The sequence below is a fragment of the Kwoniella dejecticola genome, chromosome 11, assembly GCF_000512565.2.
Source record: "Kwoniella dejecticola CBS 10117 chromosome 11, complete sequence".
In the NCBI taxonomy this organism is placed as follows: Eukaryota; Fungi; Basidiomycota; class Tremellomycetes; order Tremellales; family Cryptococcaceae; genus Kwoniella; species Kwoniella dejecticola.
Window position 1 is genome coordinate 248159 of NC_089311.1, and position 18913 is coordinate 267071.

General features: G+C 47.4%; 6 protein-coding genes across 6 annotated transcripts; 5 read left to right on the top strand and 1 right to left on the bottom strand.

Annotated features, from left to right (window-relative positions):
- Positions 1 to 562: 562 nt before the first annotated feature.
- On the top strand, positions 563 to 1597 carry I303_108221 (3,4-dihydroxy-2-butanone-4-phosphate synthase; the record flags this gene model as incomplete). The annotated part of the gene is made up of 3 exons (XM_018410721.1): positions 563 to 771; positions 914 to 1218; positions 1389 to 1597. The coding sequence occupies 3 exons, from the start codon at positions 563 to 565 to the stop codon at positions 1595 to 1597; spliced, it is 723 nt and encodes a 240-aa protein (XP_018260531.1).
- Positions 1598 to 2025: 428 nt separating this feature from the next.
- Positions 2026 to 6729, top strand: I303_108222 (uncharacterized protein; the record flags this gene model as incomplete). Its single annotated transcript, XM_018410720.1, has 20 exons — positions 2026 to 2272; positions 2375 to 2577; positions 2632 to 3097; positions 3157 to 3674; positions 3739 to 3938; positions 3996 to 4176; positions 4233 to 4348; positions 4408 to 4575; positions 4641 to 4749; positions 4820 to 5090; positions 5201 to 5233; positions 5298 to 5404; positions 5471 to 5563; positions 5617 to 5733; positions 5818 to 5906; positions 5972 to 6032; positions 6093 to 6153; positions 6210 to 6310; positions 6431 to 6631; positions 6706 to 6729. The coding sequence occupies 20 exons, from the start codon at positions 2026 to 2028 to the stop codon at positions 6727 to 6729; spliced, it is 3366 nt and encodes a 1121-aa protein (XP_018260530.1).
- An 889-nt stretch (positions 6730 to 7618) lies between these two features.
- On the top strand, positions 7619 to 10093 carry I303_108223 (mitogen-activated protein kinase CPK1; the record flags this gene model as incomplete). Its single annotated transcript, XM_018410719.1, has 17 exons — positions 7619 to 7710; positions 7940 to 8056; positions 8228 to 8306; positions 8382 to 8401; positions 8485 to 8545; positions 8615 to 8710; positions 8777 to 8903; positions 8974 to 9036; positions 9097 to 9126; positions 9190 to 9201; positions 9258 to 9295; positions 9361 to 9398; positions 9464 to 9473; positions 9533 to 9624; positions 9696 to 9753; positions 9857 to 9959; positions 10044 to 10093. The coding sequence occupies 17 exons, from the start codon at positions 7619 to 7621 to the stop codon at positions 10091 to 10093; spliced, it is 1086 nt and encodes a 361-aa protein (XP_018260529.1).
- A 546-nt stretch (positions 10094 to 10639) lies between these two features.
- Positions 10640 to 11800, top strand: I303_108224 (uncharacterized protein; the record flags this gene model as incomplete). Its single annotated transcript, XM_018410718.1, has 1 exon — positions 10640 to 11800. One exon carries the CDS (start codon positions 10640 to 10642, stop codon positions 11798 to 11800), a length of 1161 nt encoding a protein of 386 aa, XP_018260528.1.
- A 332-nt stretch (positions 11801 to 12132) lies between these two features.
- Positions 12133 to 14698, top strand: I303_108225 (uncharacterized protein; the record flags this gene model as incomplete). The annotated part of the gene is made up of 11 exons (XM_018410717.1): positions 12133 to 12231; positions 12314 to 12589; positions 12649 to 12792; positions 12882 to 12976; positions 13036 to 13086; positions 13160 to 13246; positions 13323 to 13447; positions 13534 to 13698; positions 13797 to 14038; positions 14169 to 14507; positions 14642 to 14698. 11 exons carry the CDS (start codon positions 12133 to 12135, stop codon positions 14696 to 14698), a joined length of 1680 nt encoding a protein of 559 aa, XP_018260527.1.
- A 194-nt stretch (positions 14699 to 14892) lies between these two features.
- I303_108226 (eukaryotic translation initiation factor 3 subunit C) lies at positions 14893 to 18177 on the bottom strand (the record flags this gene model as incomplete). The annotated part of the gene is made up of 7 exons (XM_018410716.1): positions 14893 to 15385; positions 15472 to 16253; positions 16308 to 16490; positions 16555 to 16893; positions 16962 to 17511; positions 17588 to 17682; positions 17932 to 18177. 7 exons carry the CDS (start codon positions 18175 to 18177, stop codon positions 14893 to 14895), a joined length of 2688 nt encoding a protein of 895 aa, XP_018260526.1.
- Between the last annotated feature and the right edge of the window lie 736 nt (positions 18178 to 18913).

An 18913-nucleotide genomic window follows, 5' to 3' on the forward strand; every position in this document is an offset into this window, starting at 1 on the left:
CCTGCCGAGGCTTTTGGATCTTAGCCATGAGATTATGTGGTATGTATGCATACGTTCTGAAGCGAAATCCATCCCTTCTTGCTGTCATCGTGGGAGCCCTTGTATGCGCGCAAGAGGAAACATAGCATGCTATCTCCGAGCAAGCTTACTTACGTCCGCCGATGAAGGATGGTTTCAGGAACGTGGTCAGGGAAGGCGGCGGAAACCGTCGGAAACAAGTTGATTGCGTGAGATTCACTCGATTTTTCAGATGCAGCGAGAAGTGATTACCAACATTTCGGAAAAGTTGGTCAGGTCAGGTCAGAAAGCGTATTGATTGATAAAGTAGCAAAAATTGCACCGAATTGAAGACAGGAAATCATTGAGAGAAACAACCTGAGCTGTATATATCGCAAGCACCTAGATCGTCAAGAGTGAAAGATAGCTACATACCCTGCGTGCTCAGTGTTAGATTCTTCAGTCCAATTCCGAGCAATTCGATAAGAGTTATCTCCGTTCATTCTGAACTACCTCCAAGCCTCTCACAGATACATCGACCTCCTCAGACCTCTCATACGTTGCGATGTCCCGACCGACGCAAATAAGCTCACCACCCACCACACCGCCTTCACCCTTCAAATTCGACTCGATACCCGATGCGATAGAGGCTATATCCCGAGGCGAGTTCGTGGTGGTCATGGACGATGAGTCGCGGGAGAACGAAGGTGATTTGGTGTGTGCTGCTAGTAAAGTGACGACGGAGGGTATGGCGTGGATGATCAAGTGGACGAGGTGGGTCCTGTCTCGACCGAACTGCAATTTCTAAATTCCTTCAATGCTTGACTTGTTATCCATTATCCGATCATGCTTCTCACTCCATAACCTTGGTCGTGTGGACGAAGCTGACATACCTTCTCTGTTTTCGGAAATAAAGCGGCTTCATATGTCTTTCGCTGCCACCTTCACGCCTGAAGAAATTCGATCTTTCCCCCTTATTACCCCCCTCAGGACGATCGCAGGACCCGAAAGGAACGGCATACCACCTGACTGTAGATGCCAACTCGGCAAAACACCCAGTGACGACTGGCATATCCGCCCACGACCGTGCTTATACGGCGCGTTTACTTGCTTCGGAAGATAGTGTGGAAGATGATTTAACGAGACCTGGACATATGGTTACGCTTAGGTATAGGCCTGGAGGAGTCAGAGAGAGGAGGGGTCATACGGAATGTGCTGTTGGTGAGTGCCATCTTTCTCACACATTCTATCTCGTATGGAATCACGAGGAAGTGTGGAGACAAGCATTAGTAATCTCGAGGAGTTCACGGTTTACATCGCGCGAAGATGCTTGAGATACAGTCAATTCCGATGGAAGCGGAAGCTGATAATCTCCTCGCACCCGATTGCAGACCTGTGTTACCTGGCAAACCTTCCTCCAGCGGGACTACTATGTGAGCTAGTCCACCCGACGAAGGAGGATGGCTCGATGGCTCGAAGAGACGATTGTTGGAGATTCGCTCAAGAATGGGGATTGAAGATTGTCAGTGTGGAAGATCTAGCAGAGTATGTGAGAGTCAATGGGAAGGGTTTGGTTCCGGAAGCAGCAGAACATCAATAGTCCATGATCAATATTCACATATCCGAAACCATGAACAGCATCAGCAATTCGCGTCATGCATCTATTTATCAACCGTGCAATCGCATGTCATTCATTGCCTGCTTCTACTTGCTTAGGTTCGGCTGATCTGAATTGACATTTGATACAGCTTATGTAATCTTTGAGACGGTGGCGTTGATTGGATTTTAGTCGATCGTTATCTGACGCGCGACCCTGCATAGATCACTGATATTTTCCACCTCCACTCCGCTCCTTCACTCATTCCATTGCATTTATTACGGTATCAACCCAGTCTCAGTCCACTAATCTTTTCGCTCCAACTCTACTTCTGTATAGGAATCATTCAGTAGTTATACATCTCCAGGTCATTCTTTCTCCCCTTTTTCTAACCTCAACATCGTTGTATCATCCAGATAGGTCCAAACATCATGCCCCCGCGACGATCGGCGAGAGCGTCATTACCCACACCAGCTCACTCGACGACATCTTCTTCTACTCCAGGGGACAAATCAGTGACGAAGGCTTCTAACTCTGTTCCACGAGCTGGGCGAAGCTCCATAAGGACTCAGCCTGAGACTCCGACCAGTATGGAGGATGAGGATAGCATCAATATCAAGTTTGGAGAAGAGATAAGTGAAGATGATGGGCTTGTTCCGTATGGTGTAAAGAAGGAAGGTGAGTCTACATCCATCTCTCCTGATTCCTCTAATCAGGCTATATTACATGTCTATGTCAAAATCCATGTTGCTGAGGTTATGCTCAAAGTCTCACTCACAGAATCCCCCGAATCGCCATTCACGTCTACTTCCACATCCGAACCTTCATCGTCGAAACGATACCGTCTTGAATCAATCACCTTACCCAGTCGACGATCGAAATTGGGCTTGGACAAGACTGAGAGCGCCGATAATCTCACACTGGATTCCCCTTCGATCAACAAACGCGCAAACGGAGTCAAGCAAGAAACCGAGGACATCGAGGTATGTGTTCATCCCTTAGCTTTGCAACGAAAGCTGACGAGATCGTACTTATAGATGAAAGACGAACAGGAAGATACCAAAACATCTACCAACTTCTCAAAACCTCGCAATGCCAAAGGAAAAGGGAAGTCCAAGGTAGATCCAAAAGAACAAGCGCCATTCAACATAGGCAAATTCTCCTCGGTCTCAAAAGCTCAAGCATCTGATCTTGCTTTGGATGCACCAGCCAAACGCACTCGATTACCGAGAGCGAGCAAAGGTAAAGCAGTCAAACAGGAAGAGACACCTCCTTTGACGGACGAAGAGTCTGCATATGCAGAAGAGGATGATGATGGTGGAGCATATGCGATGGACAGCGATGAAGAGGAAAAACAGCTCAAGGAAGCAATCAAGGCTTCTACCAAGAAAGCCAAAAGCTCGACCAACGGTTCCAGTACGGCCAGTACACCTGCAAAAGGTGCAAGGAAGACAAGAGGTAATCAAGCTGCCCTCAGATCCGCCGTAGCCAGAGCCGCTGAAAGTAGGTTTGCCCTTCAATGTCAGGATCTTTACGAGACAAGCTGATATGGTAAACGATAGAACGCCTCAAGGGCAAGAACGGGATCACTACACCGTCGACCCGAGGTAATACTACGAACGGAGATGTAACACCTCGATCAGTCGGCTCAACCGGTGCCACGGATGTGACGCCTTTGTCAGATGACGATTCAGGCTTATCGACGGCTTTGTCAGAGATCTCAGACGAGGAAGCTCAGTTCACAGATTCAGATATGGATTCAGATGACTCTGAGGAATCTTTGATTTTGAGCAGCCGCAAGAAGGGATCCGCGAAGAAAGGCAAATTTGCTGGAAAGGGACTGACCCTCGATGGAAGAACATACGAGGAGATGGCCGATGAGTTGGGCTCGGAAGGGGAAGGCCTAGATCCGGACGAAATGCGGGAGATGACGTTGAGAAAGATGAGAGAAAAGCACAGAAGGGATAGAAAGAAGGCTGAAGAAGCCGCCGCCCCTCGAAAGAAGAAGGAAAGGGAGCTCAGTAAGAAGTTGGGCAGAAAATTGACGAACGGTGAAAGGAATCTGATCGCCCTTGGTATGGTGCGTATACGCAGTTTTGTCTTTTCTAGATTATCAGCTGATAAGATGTCAAAATGTGAATCAGAGTCATCCCGAACTGGAAGATGTCTGGGGCGATCTTCAAGCCAACGTGGAACCGGTCAAACCGGTCACGATGGAAGCTCATCCTTCCTTGAAATTGACCTTGTTACCGTTCCAGAAAGAAAGTCTGTACTGGATGAAAAAGCAGGAAGAAGGTCCTTGGAAAGGTGGTATGTTAGCAGATGAGATGGGTATGGGTAAAACGTGAGCATCACCCTCTATCGACAGCGTAGCAATTAGAGCTGAAGGGGCTTGGTGCAGGATCCAAACGATCGCGTTACTGCTCTCGGAACCGAGACGAAAGCCTTCCCTCGTAGTTGCGCCAGTGGTGGCCCTCATGCAGTGGAAGCATGAGATCGAGACTCACGCTGAGGGGTTTACAGTATGTCTGTGGCATGGTCAAGGGCGGATGAAAGCCAATGAGCTGAAGAAATACGATGTGGTGAGCTGACTCTTGCGCACTGAGATCGCCCCAGAGCTCATGTGTGTAATGTACAGGTTCTTTCGTCGTATGGTACACTTGAGGCGGCTTTCCGAAGACAGCAAAGAGGATTCAAGAGGGGAAATAACTTTATCAAGGAGAAATCGCCAATGCATGAATTCGAGTGGTACAGGTGAGCTGATTTGTTGAAGACGCATGGATCGCAGCTTATCATCCGCGTTTGTTCGTCAGAGTCATCCTGGACGAAGCGCATAATATCAAAGAACGAAGTACGAACGCGGCGAAAGCTGCTTTTGCACTTCATGCGACCTATAAATGGTGTTTATCCGGCACACCCCTGCAGAATCGAGTCGGTGAACTGTACTCTTTGGTCAGATTCTTAGGGGCGGATCCCTTCAGGTAAGCTAGGCTTCGCTTCGAAGAGATTGCGACGTAGCAGCTTATGGAGCCTTCATTACGTGTAGTCACTACTTCTGCAAGAAATGCGACTGTAAATCTCTTCATTGGCAGTTCAAAGATAAGAGGACTTGTGATTCGTGTGGGCACAAGCCTATGGATCACGTCTGTTTCTGGGTAAATGGAATTTGCTGCGTATCCCATCTCACATTATCGAAAAGCATGAGCTGATTGGTGGGTTTGATAGAACACTGAGATCCTCACGCCAATCGCAAGGTACGGTATAGAAGAGGGTGGGCCGGGACATACAGCCTTCAAGAAGCTGAAGATCCTCCTGGATCGAATGATGCTTCGACGAACCAAGTTGGAAAGAGCAGACGACTTGGGATTACCCCCGCGAACCATTGTTGTCCGACGAGATTTCTTCAGTCCGCAAGAGAAGGAGTTGTACATGTCCTTATTTACTGGGGCAAAGAGGCAGTTCGACACCTACGTTGGACAGGGAACCGTACTTAACAGTAAGTGATCTGAAACTTTGCTCATTGTTCCGATGACACGAGGTGTCGGCTCAAATTGATTGGTGGGGTGCTCGATTTCGGTGCATAATGCTGACGCGTTCATGCTTTAGATTACTCAAACATTTTCTCGCTTATCACTCGAAGTGAGTAAGCTATCGTGTGCTAGCGATTCGTAAGCCTCGCAGCTGATCGCCTATACATGGATAGTGCGACAAATGGCTTGTCATCCTGATTTGGTACTCCGTGGGCGAACTAGTAATCTAGTAACGAATGGCGGACCTGAAGGAACGGTGTGCAGGCTGTGTAATGATACGGTCAGCTAGTTCATACCCATTCCTCTCGCGAGATCCAAAGCTGACAGCCCTGATTGTCGCACGCAGGCCGAAGATGCAATTATGTCGCAGTGTCATCATGTGTTCGATCGGGAGTGTATCAGGCAGTATCTGGAAGTGAAACAATCTAGAGGACACAGGGTAAGTCCATGGAGGAGCGATAAAAAGCTCGAAGATTACTGATGTATCCTCAGCCCGAATGTCCTGTCTGTCACATCGAAATTTCCATTGACCTGGAAGCGGAGGCCTTGGATTTGGAGGACAACAGCAGGAAGGCAAGACAGGGTATCTTGTCCAGGCTGGATCTGCAGGTGGGTCTCGCAATCTTCCACTCGCTTTAGATCTTTCTCGCGTCTGTTACTCGCTCGTACTGATCAACACAATTGTCTGGGCAGAATTGGAGATCTTCGTCCAAGCTCGAGGCGTTGGTAGAGGAATTGGAGAAATTGAGAAATAAGGATTGTACGATCAAGTCACTCGTCTTGTGAGTCAGCTGAAGACCGTATCTATGATGTACAGATCGGAAAGCTGACATCACTTGTCGATCAGCTCGCAATTTGTCTCTTTCCTTGATTTGATAGCTTTCAGATTGCAAAGGGCTGGGTTCAATGTATGTATTCACACCTCACCACACTCTCAGACCGATTTCTTGCTGACAAGGACACGATAGATCTGTCGTCTCGAAGGAGGTATGACCCCTCAGCAGCGAGATGCAACGATCCAGCATTTCAGTGGGTCACTCCATGATACATCGAGATTGGGTCATAGCTGATATGTTTACTTACAGTGAACAACACACACGTGACTGTATTCTTGATCTCGCTCAAAGCGGGAGGAGTAGCTCTGAACTTGACCGAAGCCAGTATGGTATTCATGATGGACAGTTGGGTGAGTCATTACCACTCGTGCGATCGTGCGATTAACCGATCGTATGACGTGAAGTCCAAAGAGGAGCGGAAAAGCAGAAAGGAAAGAAAGCTGATATTTTGGATGTTTAAATTGAAATAGTGGAATCCATCAGTAGAATATCAAGCGATGGACCGAATCCACAGGTTGGGTCAAAAGAGACCTGTCAAAGTAGTTAAGCTGGTCGTGGAAGATAGTATAGAAGATCAGATTGTGCAACTTCAACATAAGAAATTGGCCATGACAGAGGCAGCGCTCAACAAGGACCCCGATGCGGCTTTGGGTAAACTGACGGTTGAAGATGTGAGTGTGGTCTCTCGCTCGACAAAATCTGTTGGTCGTGAAAATACTGATCTTTGGTATATTTCTTTCATTAGCTCGGTTTCTTATTCAAGCTCTAATCAAGGGCGAGCAGCGGGTCATGATGTTTGGTTGATTGGTTGTTTGTAAATTGGCTGGAAATGATCCGATTCCATCGGTCACTTGGGATATGAACATGAATTGTAGCGAAGTTTGCTTTTGGAATGATGGTGCCTGTGTATAATACATAGAGAGATTGTATTTAGTTTTTATGAGCCAGAGATGCCTTGAATGATATTACATGTCGTAGCAAGACGGAAAACCGCCAAGATGCTTCGGCAAGCTTTGCGGATTTCGACGCGTCGCTCAAAAGTCCGTCCACACGTCTGTACGTCAGAACCACGTGAGATGATCTACTGCGATCTTATTGTTCGTGTTTCAGTTTCAGAATCAGAAATCAACCACCGGAGAGAGAATTGAGGATTCAGTGAAATACGGATACAGATGGGATTGGTGGGATACAATAGGAGAATATACTTGACTTAACAGATAGAAAGATATATCTTATTGTTCTCATAGCTACTGGGAGCTGCAAGGTAAATCGCCCAACGCCCAAGGACGTCACGGAATAATACACATAGCCGACACCGACACAGACGCACACAAGGAAGCACAGACATTGGGAATATAGGAATACTCAATCAGCTAGACTGGATTGTACTTACTGTACCACCCCACTTTCGACACTGAATATTGGATAATTGGATTCGTACCTATCACTCTTCCAATTTGACACCTCTCATCAGCTCATTATCCCTCATTTATTTCTTATCGTCAACAACTCTCTTCTTCAAACCTCTTCGTGTAGACGTATCAGCTTCGAACATCACTTCGATATCTACCACTCCAACTCCATCGACCTCTCCACTCCCCCTCCATCCACATTGCAGTTGCATTTGTTACACCCACGGTGAGAGGGCATAACCAAGGATGGCAGTCGACCAATCGTCTATCCCGTTCAATGTGTCGGAGCATTATCAGGTGATGGAAGTTATAGGAGAAGGAGCATATGGGGTGGTAGTGTGAGTCTGGTCTTCGTCTCTCTTTCATCAGTCCTGTCTTTGTTTTCACTCGGTACTTGTCCACTGCCCAGGGTCACGCTATGAGGAGAGGACGGGATGTACGGATCATCTCATCATTGCTACCATGCCTCGTTTCCTGTACCTAGTGAGGGGACGGCAAGACCATACCCTCAACCATGACGGAGGTCAACCGAAGATGATTTCTCATGTTCTGATTACGTTTGTGCAGCGCCGCCAATCATGTAGCTTCAGGAACCAAAGTAGCGATCAAGCGAATAACGCCTTTTGATCATGCGATGTTTTGTCAGAGGACGCTGAGAGAGATCAAGTTGTTGAGGCATTTCAGGTGAGTCACGGGAAATCAAATCAAAGACATGCAGTTCCTAAACCACCTTTGAGAGCTGGGAATGGGATCAGATTAGATTGAACATCCCTTTCCTCTGAGATCAACATGGCCCGGTGGAAAGGATGATAATATCTTCAATGGTGCTGATAATGCCCCTTGTGATATCCATAGACACGAGAACATCATTGCCATACTGGATATCATCGCTCCGCCGAGCTATGATCAGTTCCATGAAGTATACTTGGTCCAGGTGAGCTCCGTCCTTCTTGTGACATGAAGACCGTAGCTGACGAGATATCTGGGAACTTCGTATTCTTTGATATAGGAATTGATGGAGACGGATCTGTGAGTTTGCCTATTTCTTTATCTTATCAGTATGGTCGAGTACCTCGAAAATAGGCTGACCCCCCGACTTTGCCTGTCATTAGGCATCGAGTGATCAGGACACAGGAGTTGTCAGATGATCACTGTCAATACTTCATATATCAAGTGAGTTGACATATCAATGCTATCTGTGATGTAGTAAAGCTGAACACTGATGACGTCGCTTCGGAACAGACGATCAGAGGATTGAAAGCCCTCCATTCGGCAAATGTACTTCATCGGGATTTGAAGCCTTCGAACTTGTTATTGAATGCAAATTGCGATCTAAAGGTAAGATTTCGAAGCTGAACCCGCCCAACTGCTATGGATATCGAGCTGATGTAAGAGTTCTCATAGATATGCGACTTCGGATTGGCAAGGTCTGCAGCTATGCCTCCCCCTGATTCAGGTCCCAATGGGGGGAATGGATTCATGACCGAGTATGTCGCTACGAGGTGGTACAGGGCACCGGAAGTCATGCTGTGTGAGTCGGGCACTGTTCTACATATAAATAAGGTGTGGCACGATGACTGATTTGCCTTGAATCATGCTAGCTTTCCAAGAATATACCAAGGCTATTGATATATGGAGCGTTGGATGTATCTTGGCAGAAATGAGTGAGCTAAATGACTGGGTCAAAGTGTGGTAATAAGTTTATTGCACTGACAACTGTCCAGTCAACGGCAAACCGCTTTTCCCAGGACGAGGTAAGCGTATTCCATTCTAGTCCCTTCACACGAAGTAGGGGAAGCTGACCGCGCATTGTGCAGATTACCATCATCGTAGGCGTTAACTTCGGTCAGAACCGGTTGATGTGAGCTGAAGTTGGGCTTTGCAGAATTATCCTTGATCCTGGATGTCCTGGGAACGCCGACTGTAAGCTTGCTCCTTCAACTGTGCTGTTATCGCTTCCTCAGACAGCTGATGTTTAATTCGACTAGATGGACGATTTCAACGAGATAACGGCCCCGAGATCAAAGTAAGTCCTCCAATCTCGTGGCACGCATCCCGAAAATCATACTGATGTCAACATACAATTTGCAGGGATTACTTGGTAAATTCGATTGTCATATGGAGACTGCTATGCGATGTGGCGCTGATCAAAATATTTAGCGAGCCCTGGAATTTACCCGAAGACAGGATTTCGCCTTCATATGTCCTAAGGCCAAGCCTAATGCGCTTGATCTGTTGAAGAAGACCTTGACGTGAGTCCTTCTCGTGATCCCAATCGCTGTCCCGAGGGAGGCAATGCGCTAATTTTGCGGTTTGAGGATAGATTCTCTCCGAGGAAGAGAATTACGGTAGAAGAGGCTTTAGAACATCCATATCTGGAGGTGAGCACTGATTCCCTTCACCCGTCTGCTATCAGATACATACATCATCTCGTACACGCAGGGACTTTTCAAGGCGATATTATGCTGACAAGTGTCCTGAAAGCCATATCACGACCCGAATGACGAGCCTGGGGCTGAACCCCTTAAACCTGATTTCTTCAACTTTGAGAATAGACAAGATCAACTAGGAAGAGAAATGCTGAAACGTGAGTGCGATACCATAGTATTGCTATTGTGTCAGCTGTGTCGTAGACATACGGATGTACTGATATCGGTGACTGTATTTGCAGGTTTGATCTACGCGGAGATTCAGAAGCCCATTCACGATGATCAAGATTAGTACTAGTTTCAGCATGCGGGCCATGCTGTCGACCAGAGCCCTGATCAGGGGCCTCAAAGCAAGTGCGGCGATATTGGTCTGGTGTAGACTCGTTCTTGGAACATTGGATCATTCACAGATATTGATATAATGATGCTATGAAAAATACGGTGCCATACTATCTTACCCGCATTTCGATACCTATTGCTTGCTAATTAGACTGTGCGATGATCATGCATTGCCTATAATCATATGGTATATCAAAATACCATCAGGTACCCGCTACGGGCCTCATTAGCACAACAATTGCCAGAATTTTCAGGTCAACCACTTCACTTAGAAACCGAAAAAACGTACGTCACTATGCGTAACAACGTGGCTGGGACATGAAAAGAGGCGACAAGGATCATACTAGGTGATCCTTTGTGACGAATCGCAGGCTGTCTTTCCACCTTCTCACCTTCCCACTTTCTCGCCATTCCAACTATACTGTACTGCACTGTTTAGTGCAAAACCCCAGGGACTGCCCTTCTAGCTCACCGATCGGACCCATCTAATTCGACAATCATGTCATCAAAGCTCGAACAGAAATATGCGAGCACAGACGACAATGAGTCTGACTCACCCGGACACCCGCACCCGCACCCGGGTGCGCACCCGCCACCGGCTTACGAAGCTACCAGCTCTGGCTTTCCTCCAGATCATACAGATTACCGATGGGTGACGCCTCCTGCATACTCCGCCTCTAGAGTAAGAGGGTCAACCGCCATTGGCGATGGACTGGTCACGCAGAGCTCTCCCTTCTCTTCTGGTTCTGGTTCTGGTTCTGCCCCTGCTCCTGCTCTGGGCGTTGGTGCAGATGACGGCAAACCTGAAAGTACATGCGGGAGCCGAGAGCTTTCTTGGTGGGATAAAATGCTGGAAAGGCGTAAAGCCAAAGCCAAAACTAAATCTACAGCTCGAAGTAAATCTAAAGAGCCAGATACGTCGAATCATAGAGCAAGACTCAAGGGTACGATCGGGAATTTCCAAAATACCATTCAGAGTATCCAGCGGTCCATTGAGCAAGCTCACATCGCCGAGAAAGAGAGACACCTCGCTGAGATTGCAATTGCTCCGATATCTTCTTGGGAGTTGAGTACTCAACTGTCATTCAGAGAGATGAGTCACTTGATGCAGAGGGATGCAGTTGATAGATTCTCCAAAGTCGTAGCTCCGCATGTGCAGCGTCAGATCTCGGGAAAGGTACAAAGCTGGACGAAGGCAGTGAGAATGAATGGACTGGAGGTTGGGCCGGAGTTGTTGGACAATGCTTTTGTTGATCCGCGGATAAGTCGGGATGTAGGCGGAGGAGGCAGTAGTACGGCCAAGGAGGAAGGAGAAGAAGCATGCGGGAAGTCTGGGGATAAAATCGATACTGATACTGATACTGATTGTTCGGATTCATCCTCCAAGTATATCTTGGAGGTTGGAACCGATTGGTCCAGATCGAAAAGTCGGATCCAAGATCAAAGACAGGCAATCTGGACGGAATTGTCAGGAAGGAGGAATTTGGATCTGTCCGTGCCTTGTATTTCCGAACGAGAAAAGGAGAGGTGTATTCAAGAAGCCCGGGAATGGGGACAAGTGGATGTGTACTTCGTCACTGATGATGATGATGATGATGATTCCGAAGATGAAGAGGAAGAGGAAAATCAGGGTTACAACACGGGAATATTCTGGTATTAAAGCGAGGTTGCATTCTAGTACTGTCAATGGTATTAACTGCACTCTTTCGAGCTAGATCATCTCGGAATGATTATTTGAGAATGTAATGGCAGCTCAAGTTTCTGGATGGACACTTTGATGTATTGTACATATCTGACCGCTGCAGGCCATGCCTAGAGTAGTTTTGCCGCCACTTTGCCACTCGTACTCATACGGTACAGTAGACCTGACCTCCACTCACTTGGATTTCGGTCAACAACATGAATTATTCGTAAGTTACTCTAAAACTACATGATCATTCAATCCATCAAATAATACAACGTATAGTTCATAATCATCAAGAGTTGAACAAGATGGAAGGAATGGGCTTGCCAATGAGCTTTGGCAAAAAAGCCAAGGCTGCGCCTACGACGTTGAAGAATAAGGTGGACCATACTAAGCGGGCTGAACCTGTGAGTGAATCTGCTTCTGCAAAGATGTACATTCCGTTTCTGGATGATAGGTAAGCAGAACGACTGATATTCTCTATGCTAGACCCCGACTGCCCAGCTACTTCCTCAGAAAGAAGCCGAAATTACACCAGGGCCATCGAAGCCGCCTGCTCCCTCATTGCCTGCTGAAAATCAGGTTGAGGACGGAGATGAGGACGATATCGGACCTGGTCCGCCTCCAGATGGCGAAGCAGCTAATACCGGCGATAAGCGCAAAGCCGAGGACGAAGAAAGTGACGAGGACGACGAGTACGATGAGGAAGAAAAGATGGATAGGACACCCGTATCGCATGAAATCATACTGAAAGACCATACCAAAGTGAGCAAGAACGAGTATCCCTCGAAGGAGCGATATTGACAAGAAGAGCGTTTTATCAGGTCCTTTCAGCTCTGGCGATAGATTCGTCGGGAGCAAGAATAGCCACTGGATCACATGATTACGATACGAAGATTTGGGATTTCGGAGGCATGGATTCGAGGTTGAAACCTTTCAAAAGCTTTGAACCGAATGGGAATTACTATGTAAGCTGTCTGTTTGATATTTGGATCATACCGAAAATCGCAGGGTGATGAGCACTCAGCTTACTCAGGGTTGAATGCCCCGTGTATAGGTGCACGATCTGTCTTATTCGCCTGATGGACATAAATTGCTAGTCATCTCGGGAACGCTGGTGCCGAAGGTATTTACGAAAGATGGTGAAGAAGGGTAAGTCTGCCAGCGATGCTGCCTTCATGACGGGGCAAGGAGACTAATGGGAAGAATAGGGTCGAGTATAATAAGGGAGATGTGTACCTGCGAGATATGAAGAATACCAAGTAAGGTTGTCCTGCACATGGGATTGTCTGGGTTTCGGAAAGCTTATTGTTGTTCTGCTGTCCTCACCATTAGCGGTCATACGGCGGAAATTACTGGTGGAGCCTGGCATCCCACAGATAATTCGCAATTTTTAACATGTTCAAACGACTCGACATTACGGTGAGTGTCTGGGCTCCAACACATACCCCACAACCCGGCGAAGTCGCTGTTGCTGACTGTGGGAATGGATGATTAGGATATGGGATGTAGAGAACAAACGGAAACAGAAACAGGTGATAGTGGTCCGATCGAAAGAACGAGGAGCGCGGACGAGAGTCACTGCTTGTGCTTGGAGTCCGGATGGTAAATGGATTGCAGGAGGTGAGTGCATGGAAATCTGCTACCAGGAAATCTTGCCTTTGAATCACGAGCGTAAGGCCTATAGGCTGATATGATATGGTGAATAGCATGTTTCGACGGAGCTCTACACATATGGAGCACTTCAGGAAATTTCGCCAGACCGAACTACAGTAACGAGACTGCTCATGCGAAGAACACGGAGACGACTGGGGTAGTCTTCTCGCGGGATGGAAGTAGGGTAGTCACTCGGGGCGGGGATGATACGGTCAAGTGTGAGTGTCGCATCAGTGCAACCCTTGTCGCTCGCATGGATTCCCGATGATTTACGCAAGGGCCTGCCAATACTGATCCATTACGATTACAAATACAGTATGGGACATCAAATGGATACGGAAGCCTATAGCCGTAGCTGCAGGCCTGGATAACCTTTATCCAGAAACGAATATCATCTTTTCGCCAGATGAGAAATCGATATTGACTGGCATAGCGGCACCGAAGGGGCAAAAAGGGGGTTTGGTGTTTCTGAATGCGCAGGATCTGAAGGAGGAAAGGCGGATTGCTATAGGGGAAGGAAGTGTTGTCCGAGTCGCTTGGCACTCGCGTATAAATCAGGTGAGTCGGCTAGTCTCACTTGTTTACCTTTTTCCGTTTCACCACCCCAGGTAACCCAGTAAGCCTGCGATCCGGAGGGAGGACCGTTTGACTGATATTGTCATTGGTGTTGATTTTGCTGTTGAAATAGATATTCGCCTCCTTATCTACCGGAGCATTACACGTCCTATATTCACCTCATTCCTCGATCAGAGGAGCTCTCCTCCCCTTGGCGAAACTACCCAAGACAGCACCTCGAGACCCGTCGTTCTCTACCGTAGATTTGAAACCGGTCATATACACGCCAGACGCTTTGCCGATGTTCAAGGATCAAGGACACAGGGAATCATTGCACCAACGCGAGAAGAAGGCGAAGAAGATGAAGCCTATGGAACCGATTAGGGGTGCGGGCCGAGGAGGTCGATTGGGACAAAGTGAGACGCAGGGTTTCGTGCAGACTTTGTTCCCTACCGAACAGGTCTTCGAAGATGTGAGTAGATCATGAGCTCGAACCGACCTCGAGTCCTCGTCAACGTCAGCCTCGTACGAGAATGATAATGGGATTGAGAGTGAGAGTGAGGATTTAGCTGATATGATGCTGATGATATGCCTGCCATTCGATAGCCGAGAGAAGCATTACTCAAGTATGCGGAGAAGACGGATAAAGATGAAGATGAGTAAAGGATCATTGCGGCTGCGAAGTGAAAAGCGAGCATTGGGCATTGGGCTTTCTGCAGTAATGATAGACATCAATGGTTATTGACGTGATCATGAAACGTATAGCCAACAACCTTGATGTCAAACGCTCATACACTCATATCATACACAAATGCAAATGCATGATCGTAATCAAAGAAGAAACCAGTTTATGTCTATCACGCTTGCACCCTCGTTCGTGTATTACCTAACCCAGCATTAAATCCACCTCTACCCCTTCCTCCTCTGCCTCTATACGATCCTCTACCTCCATTGTTATTACCGTTATTTCCACGTCTTTCATTTCTCTGTCCGTGTCCACCTTCGCCTTGTGCCCCCTGAGGCCGGTCTGAAGGGTTATTACCCTGTGTCTGATTACCCAATTTCAAGTCTAAGGCTTTTTCATTCTGGTCTAACAGGTTGGCAGTTCGTTCGGCCAGCTGTTGAGTCAGTCGTTGGACTTCGGTCTGCTCGACTCGGTGGAAGATGACGACCCCGTCGATCTGGTCTAACGAAGCGGGGAGCTCGTCGGTGTAGATCATTCGGGAGATTATAGAGGTGACGCTTTGCACGGGGAGGGAGAAGGTCGTTGATAAGTGAGAAAGGGAGAGGGAGGCGTAGTATGCGGAATAGGTGAATAAGTAGGTTCGAAGACCTTCTTCTTGGATTTTTCTGCGGCACGCGAAAGATTCATTAGCTCAATGGCCATTTACTATGACTGTGAAACATCAAACACAAATTCCGCCACAAATACTCACTGTGATAAGATCTTCTTGACATCATCGACGTTCTCCAATAAGCTCCAGATCTTGATAGTCAGTATCAGATCCCTGGCCTTTTCCCATTCGCCAGCTTGAAGAGCCTTGGAAGCCTTGATGATATGATCCCGAGTGTTTTCGGGGGGACCCATGAACGCTTGTCGATCTGCCAAATCCAATAACCTCTTGAACACTTTACTCGTCACTCTCCTTCGTTGCTCCTCGGTGTCGACGCTCGCAAGGAGGGGTACCTCGATGAGCATGCAAGACGTCAGGTAGGCAGCTTCGAGGAGCTCGACGTTGAGGTGCATGTGGAAAGGCAACAACCTTCTCTTCTCGATCAACTCTTGTTCAGGGGATAATTGCTGTTGATATCGTTGGACAGATTGAGCGAGTAATTCCTTCTGACGCTGAGTGGCGAACATGTCGCTCAGTATCGTCTGGCATTCAACGATGTAGCCCAGCTTGAAGGCGGCAAGACCCAGTTGCATGATCGCTCGGTTGTAGAGGATCTGGGTGGTCACGTCGGCGTGTTGGATGGTGTCTTGTAAATGGGACATGAGCAAGAGGTCACGGGCTTGGTGGTAGCGTCCGTGAGAGGCATGGTTGAAAATGTGGAAAAGAATGGCTCGAGCACGTAAGACAGGAGCGTCAGATCCGTAGATGTAGACGCATAAGTCGTGGATGAGGCCCTCAGCAGATCGTTGAGTTTCTCTTGGTACGATGGTCGATGGAAGGGTGGAAGGGATTTTAGACTCGAAATGCTCGATGATCACGTTGGGCTAGAAAAGGAGTCATCAGCTTGCACCTTTACGGCGCTTGGGTTGTTTGCTTACCTTAGCGTAGACGTGCTCCAATCGCCGGATAACAGCTCGGGCGGTGGAGTCGGTGGAGGCTTCCCGCTCGAACAGGGACTGGGCTTTGGCAATCAGTGTGTACAGAGGAGCTTCTTGTCTCAATCGCTCAATGTAGTCAGATCCTTTCTCATGGGCGTCGGTGTGTTGCAGAGTTTTGGTGAACTATCAAACAGCCCGTGAGTTTTGGCTCAATGTCGCATTCTTGTCGATATACAGTCCCACTCACCTCGTTGTCCAAACTCTCCAACAGACTGATCAAACTTCCGGCAACAGCGACTTTCTCCGTCTTTCCATTGACTGTTTGAGGTTCTCGTTCCACAAGATCATCATATTCGCCTACCGTCTCTTGAACGACGTAATCGGGGTTGTCCAAAAGCAAGGTGATGAGTTGATCGAGCTCATTCAGACCCAAAACCCACGATTCGTGAGGGATATGAGCGAGATTCTGAGAGTAATCCAATCGAGCAGGAACAAGGGCGAGGAGGACCCGGAGTTTGGCGTAGGTGGTCTCGGCGACTTCGAGAAGCTTGGAAAGGATCTTAATGGTTTCAGCTCTGTCGGTGTTCTGCAATATCGATTCATCTCAATTAGCTTAGGCTCGACGAGCTTGGAAGAAATTGCCAGGGGGCGTACCTTTCTACCTCTTTGTTCGAAAATCTCCTTGAGGGTCTTGAAAACACCTTCAGGAGTCAAGTTGAGGGCTTTACCACCTTTACCGATAGTCATGAACTCCTCATTCTGCTCCTCGATATCACCGTCAACGGCAATAGCAGCCTTCTTGGCGGCCTTTTTGGGTGCAGGAGCGGCATTGGCGATCTCATAGGCGGTAGTGTAAGCTTCAGGATCTTCGATGTAAGTCTTCAAAACTCCCTCGAACTCCTTTTGCTTCTTCTTCAAAGTTTGCTTGAGACCGTTCAAAGCTTTAGCCTTGGCAGGAGCCATCTTCTTCTTAGCTGATTTCTCGGATGCGATGGTATCGTTGACATCTTTCTCCAACGAGACTAAGATCTCCAAGAATCGAGGGGGAATGTGTCCTGCCGCTGCTACTGTGGTGGCTACTACCGTAACTTGATGACGTTGGATGAATCTGAACACTTTGTCTAATTCCGTAGAAGCAAGGACCCAGTCATTGTTTCTGGTGGCGTTGGTGATATTGTGAATGGCAGCTTCCATTTCGGCGAATCTGCGAATGTAGTGGAGAGTATCAGTCTCAACGGTCCAATTGTGATCATGGCATGAGCAGCTGCACGATGACTTACCGCTTATCTTTGGCACTCAGCACGACTGTCTTGTCCTCCTCTTCTTCCTCCTCGTCGGTCGAGTCGGCGCCCATCAAGAACTTGTTACCTCGGGCCTGGCGTGATTGGCATGGTCAGTTCCGAATCACACATCAGAGCGTGAACAAGTATTATGACCGTGTAAAGAAGGACATTGGGGCGAAGTAGGTAAGATGGAGAGAAGAGAACGATGCGATGAGGGACGGACATCGGCGAAAGAGCTGCTTGAAGCTTGAGCAAGGAAGGGGAAGGGGAAGCAGGATAGCAAATTCAACGCAGAATCGTAACGAAGGTAAGGTAAGGTAGAAGCGATGGAGGGAACTTACAGCTCGTTCATCTTCACTATCGCTCAACTCCTCCTCCTCTTCGGACTCATCACTCGACTCTTCATCCGAATCCTCCGCATCACTCCTTAAGAACATGGACGCCTTGTTCTTATTCGATTTCGCTTTGGCCTGAGCCAACTTCTTGTCTTGCTCTAGACCCTCATCTCCGGACAAGATGGATTCTTCCGAGTCGGATCCAGAGGAAGAAGACGAGTCGTCTGATCCTAACTTAGCGAAGAAAGACATGGTGGTGGTGGTGGTGGTGGAAAGTAGAAATGTATCCTTTTATCCGTTTATCGAATCGATGTGATCCGTGATTTTGATGATTTTTCTTGGTATCTGGCTGTTTCTATATAGACCAGGAAGGGATGTCCAAGTGGGAAAGAGTCGGCTTGAGATACTCTTGCCGCTTTTGCGTCTGAGTCTTGATATACCTGTTCTATAGACTAGACTACCAAAGACGTTTTTAGGTATATACGTATATACCACCAACTGATAATCGACGAACATGAACAATGAAAATGTCCAAATGCTGAAATTACCTTCAACCTGAATAACCACGAGGCGACACATACCCTCATCCAAATTATATTCCCGAAAACGCCGCAACATCACTCGAACAACAAAGAGCCTGAACTCAATGTGGCACTTCATCGCGATTCATCCTCATCCTCATCCTCATTGTTGTATCCCCAGACAAGAAGAACCAACTTATCAAGCTATCGATTGAGAACTCACAAATGCTATGGAATGGATCGTCTACCTAATTATCTAATTACTCGATGCAGGCGTAAAATGCTATATGATCTATCTACGTTAATTCATGTCATATTTCTCGTATCATTATCTATCATACCCGGAATCGCCTTATCTTTTGAAAACAATATGCTATATACCATATACTATATACTGATCTATCCTACTGTCTACTTACTGTACTGTACTCGACTTGATTTATGCTATGGAAGAATGGAATGCGAGA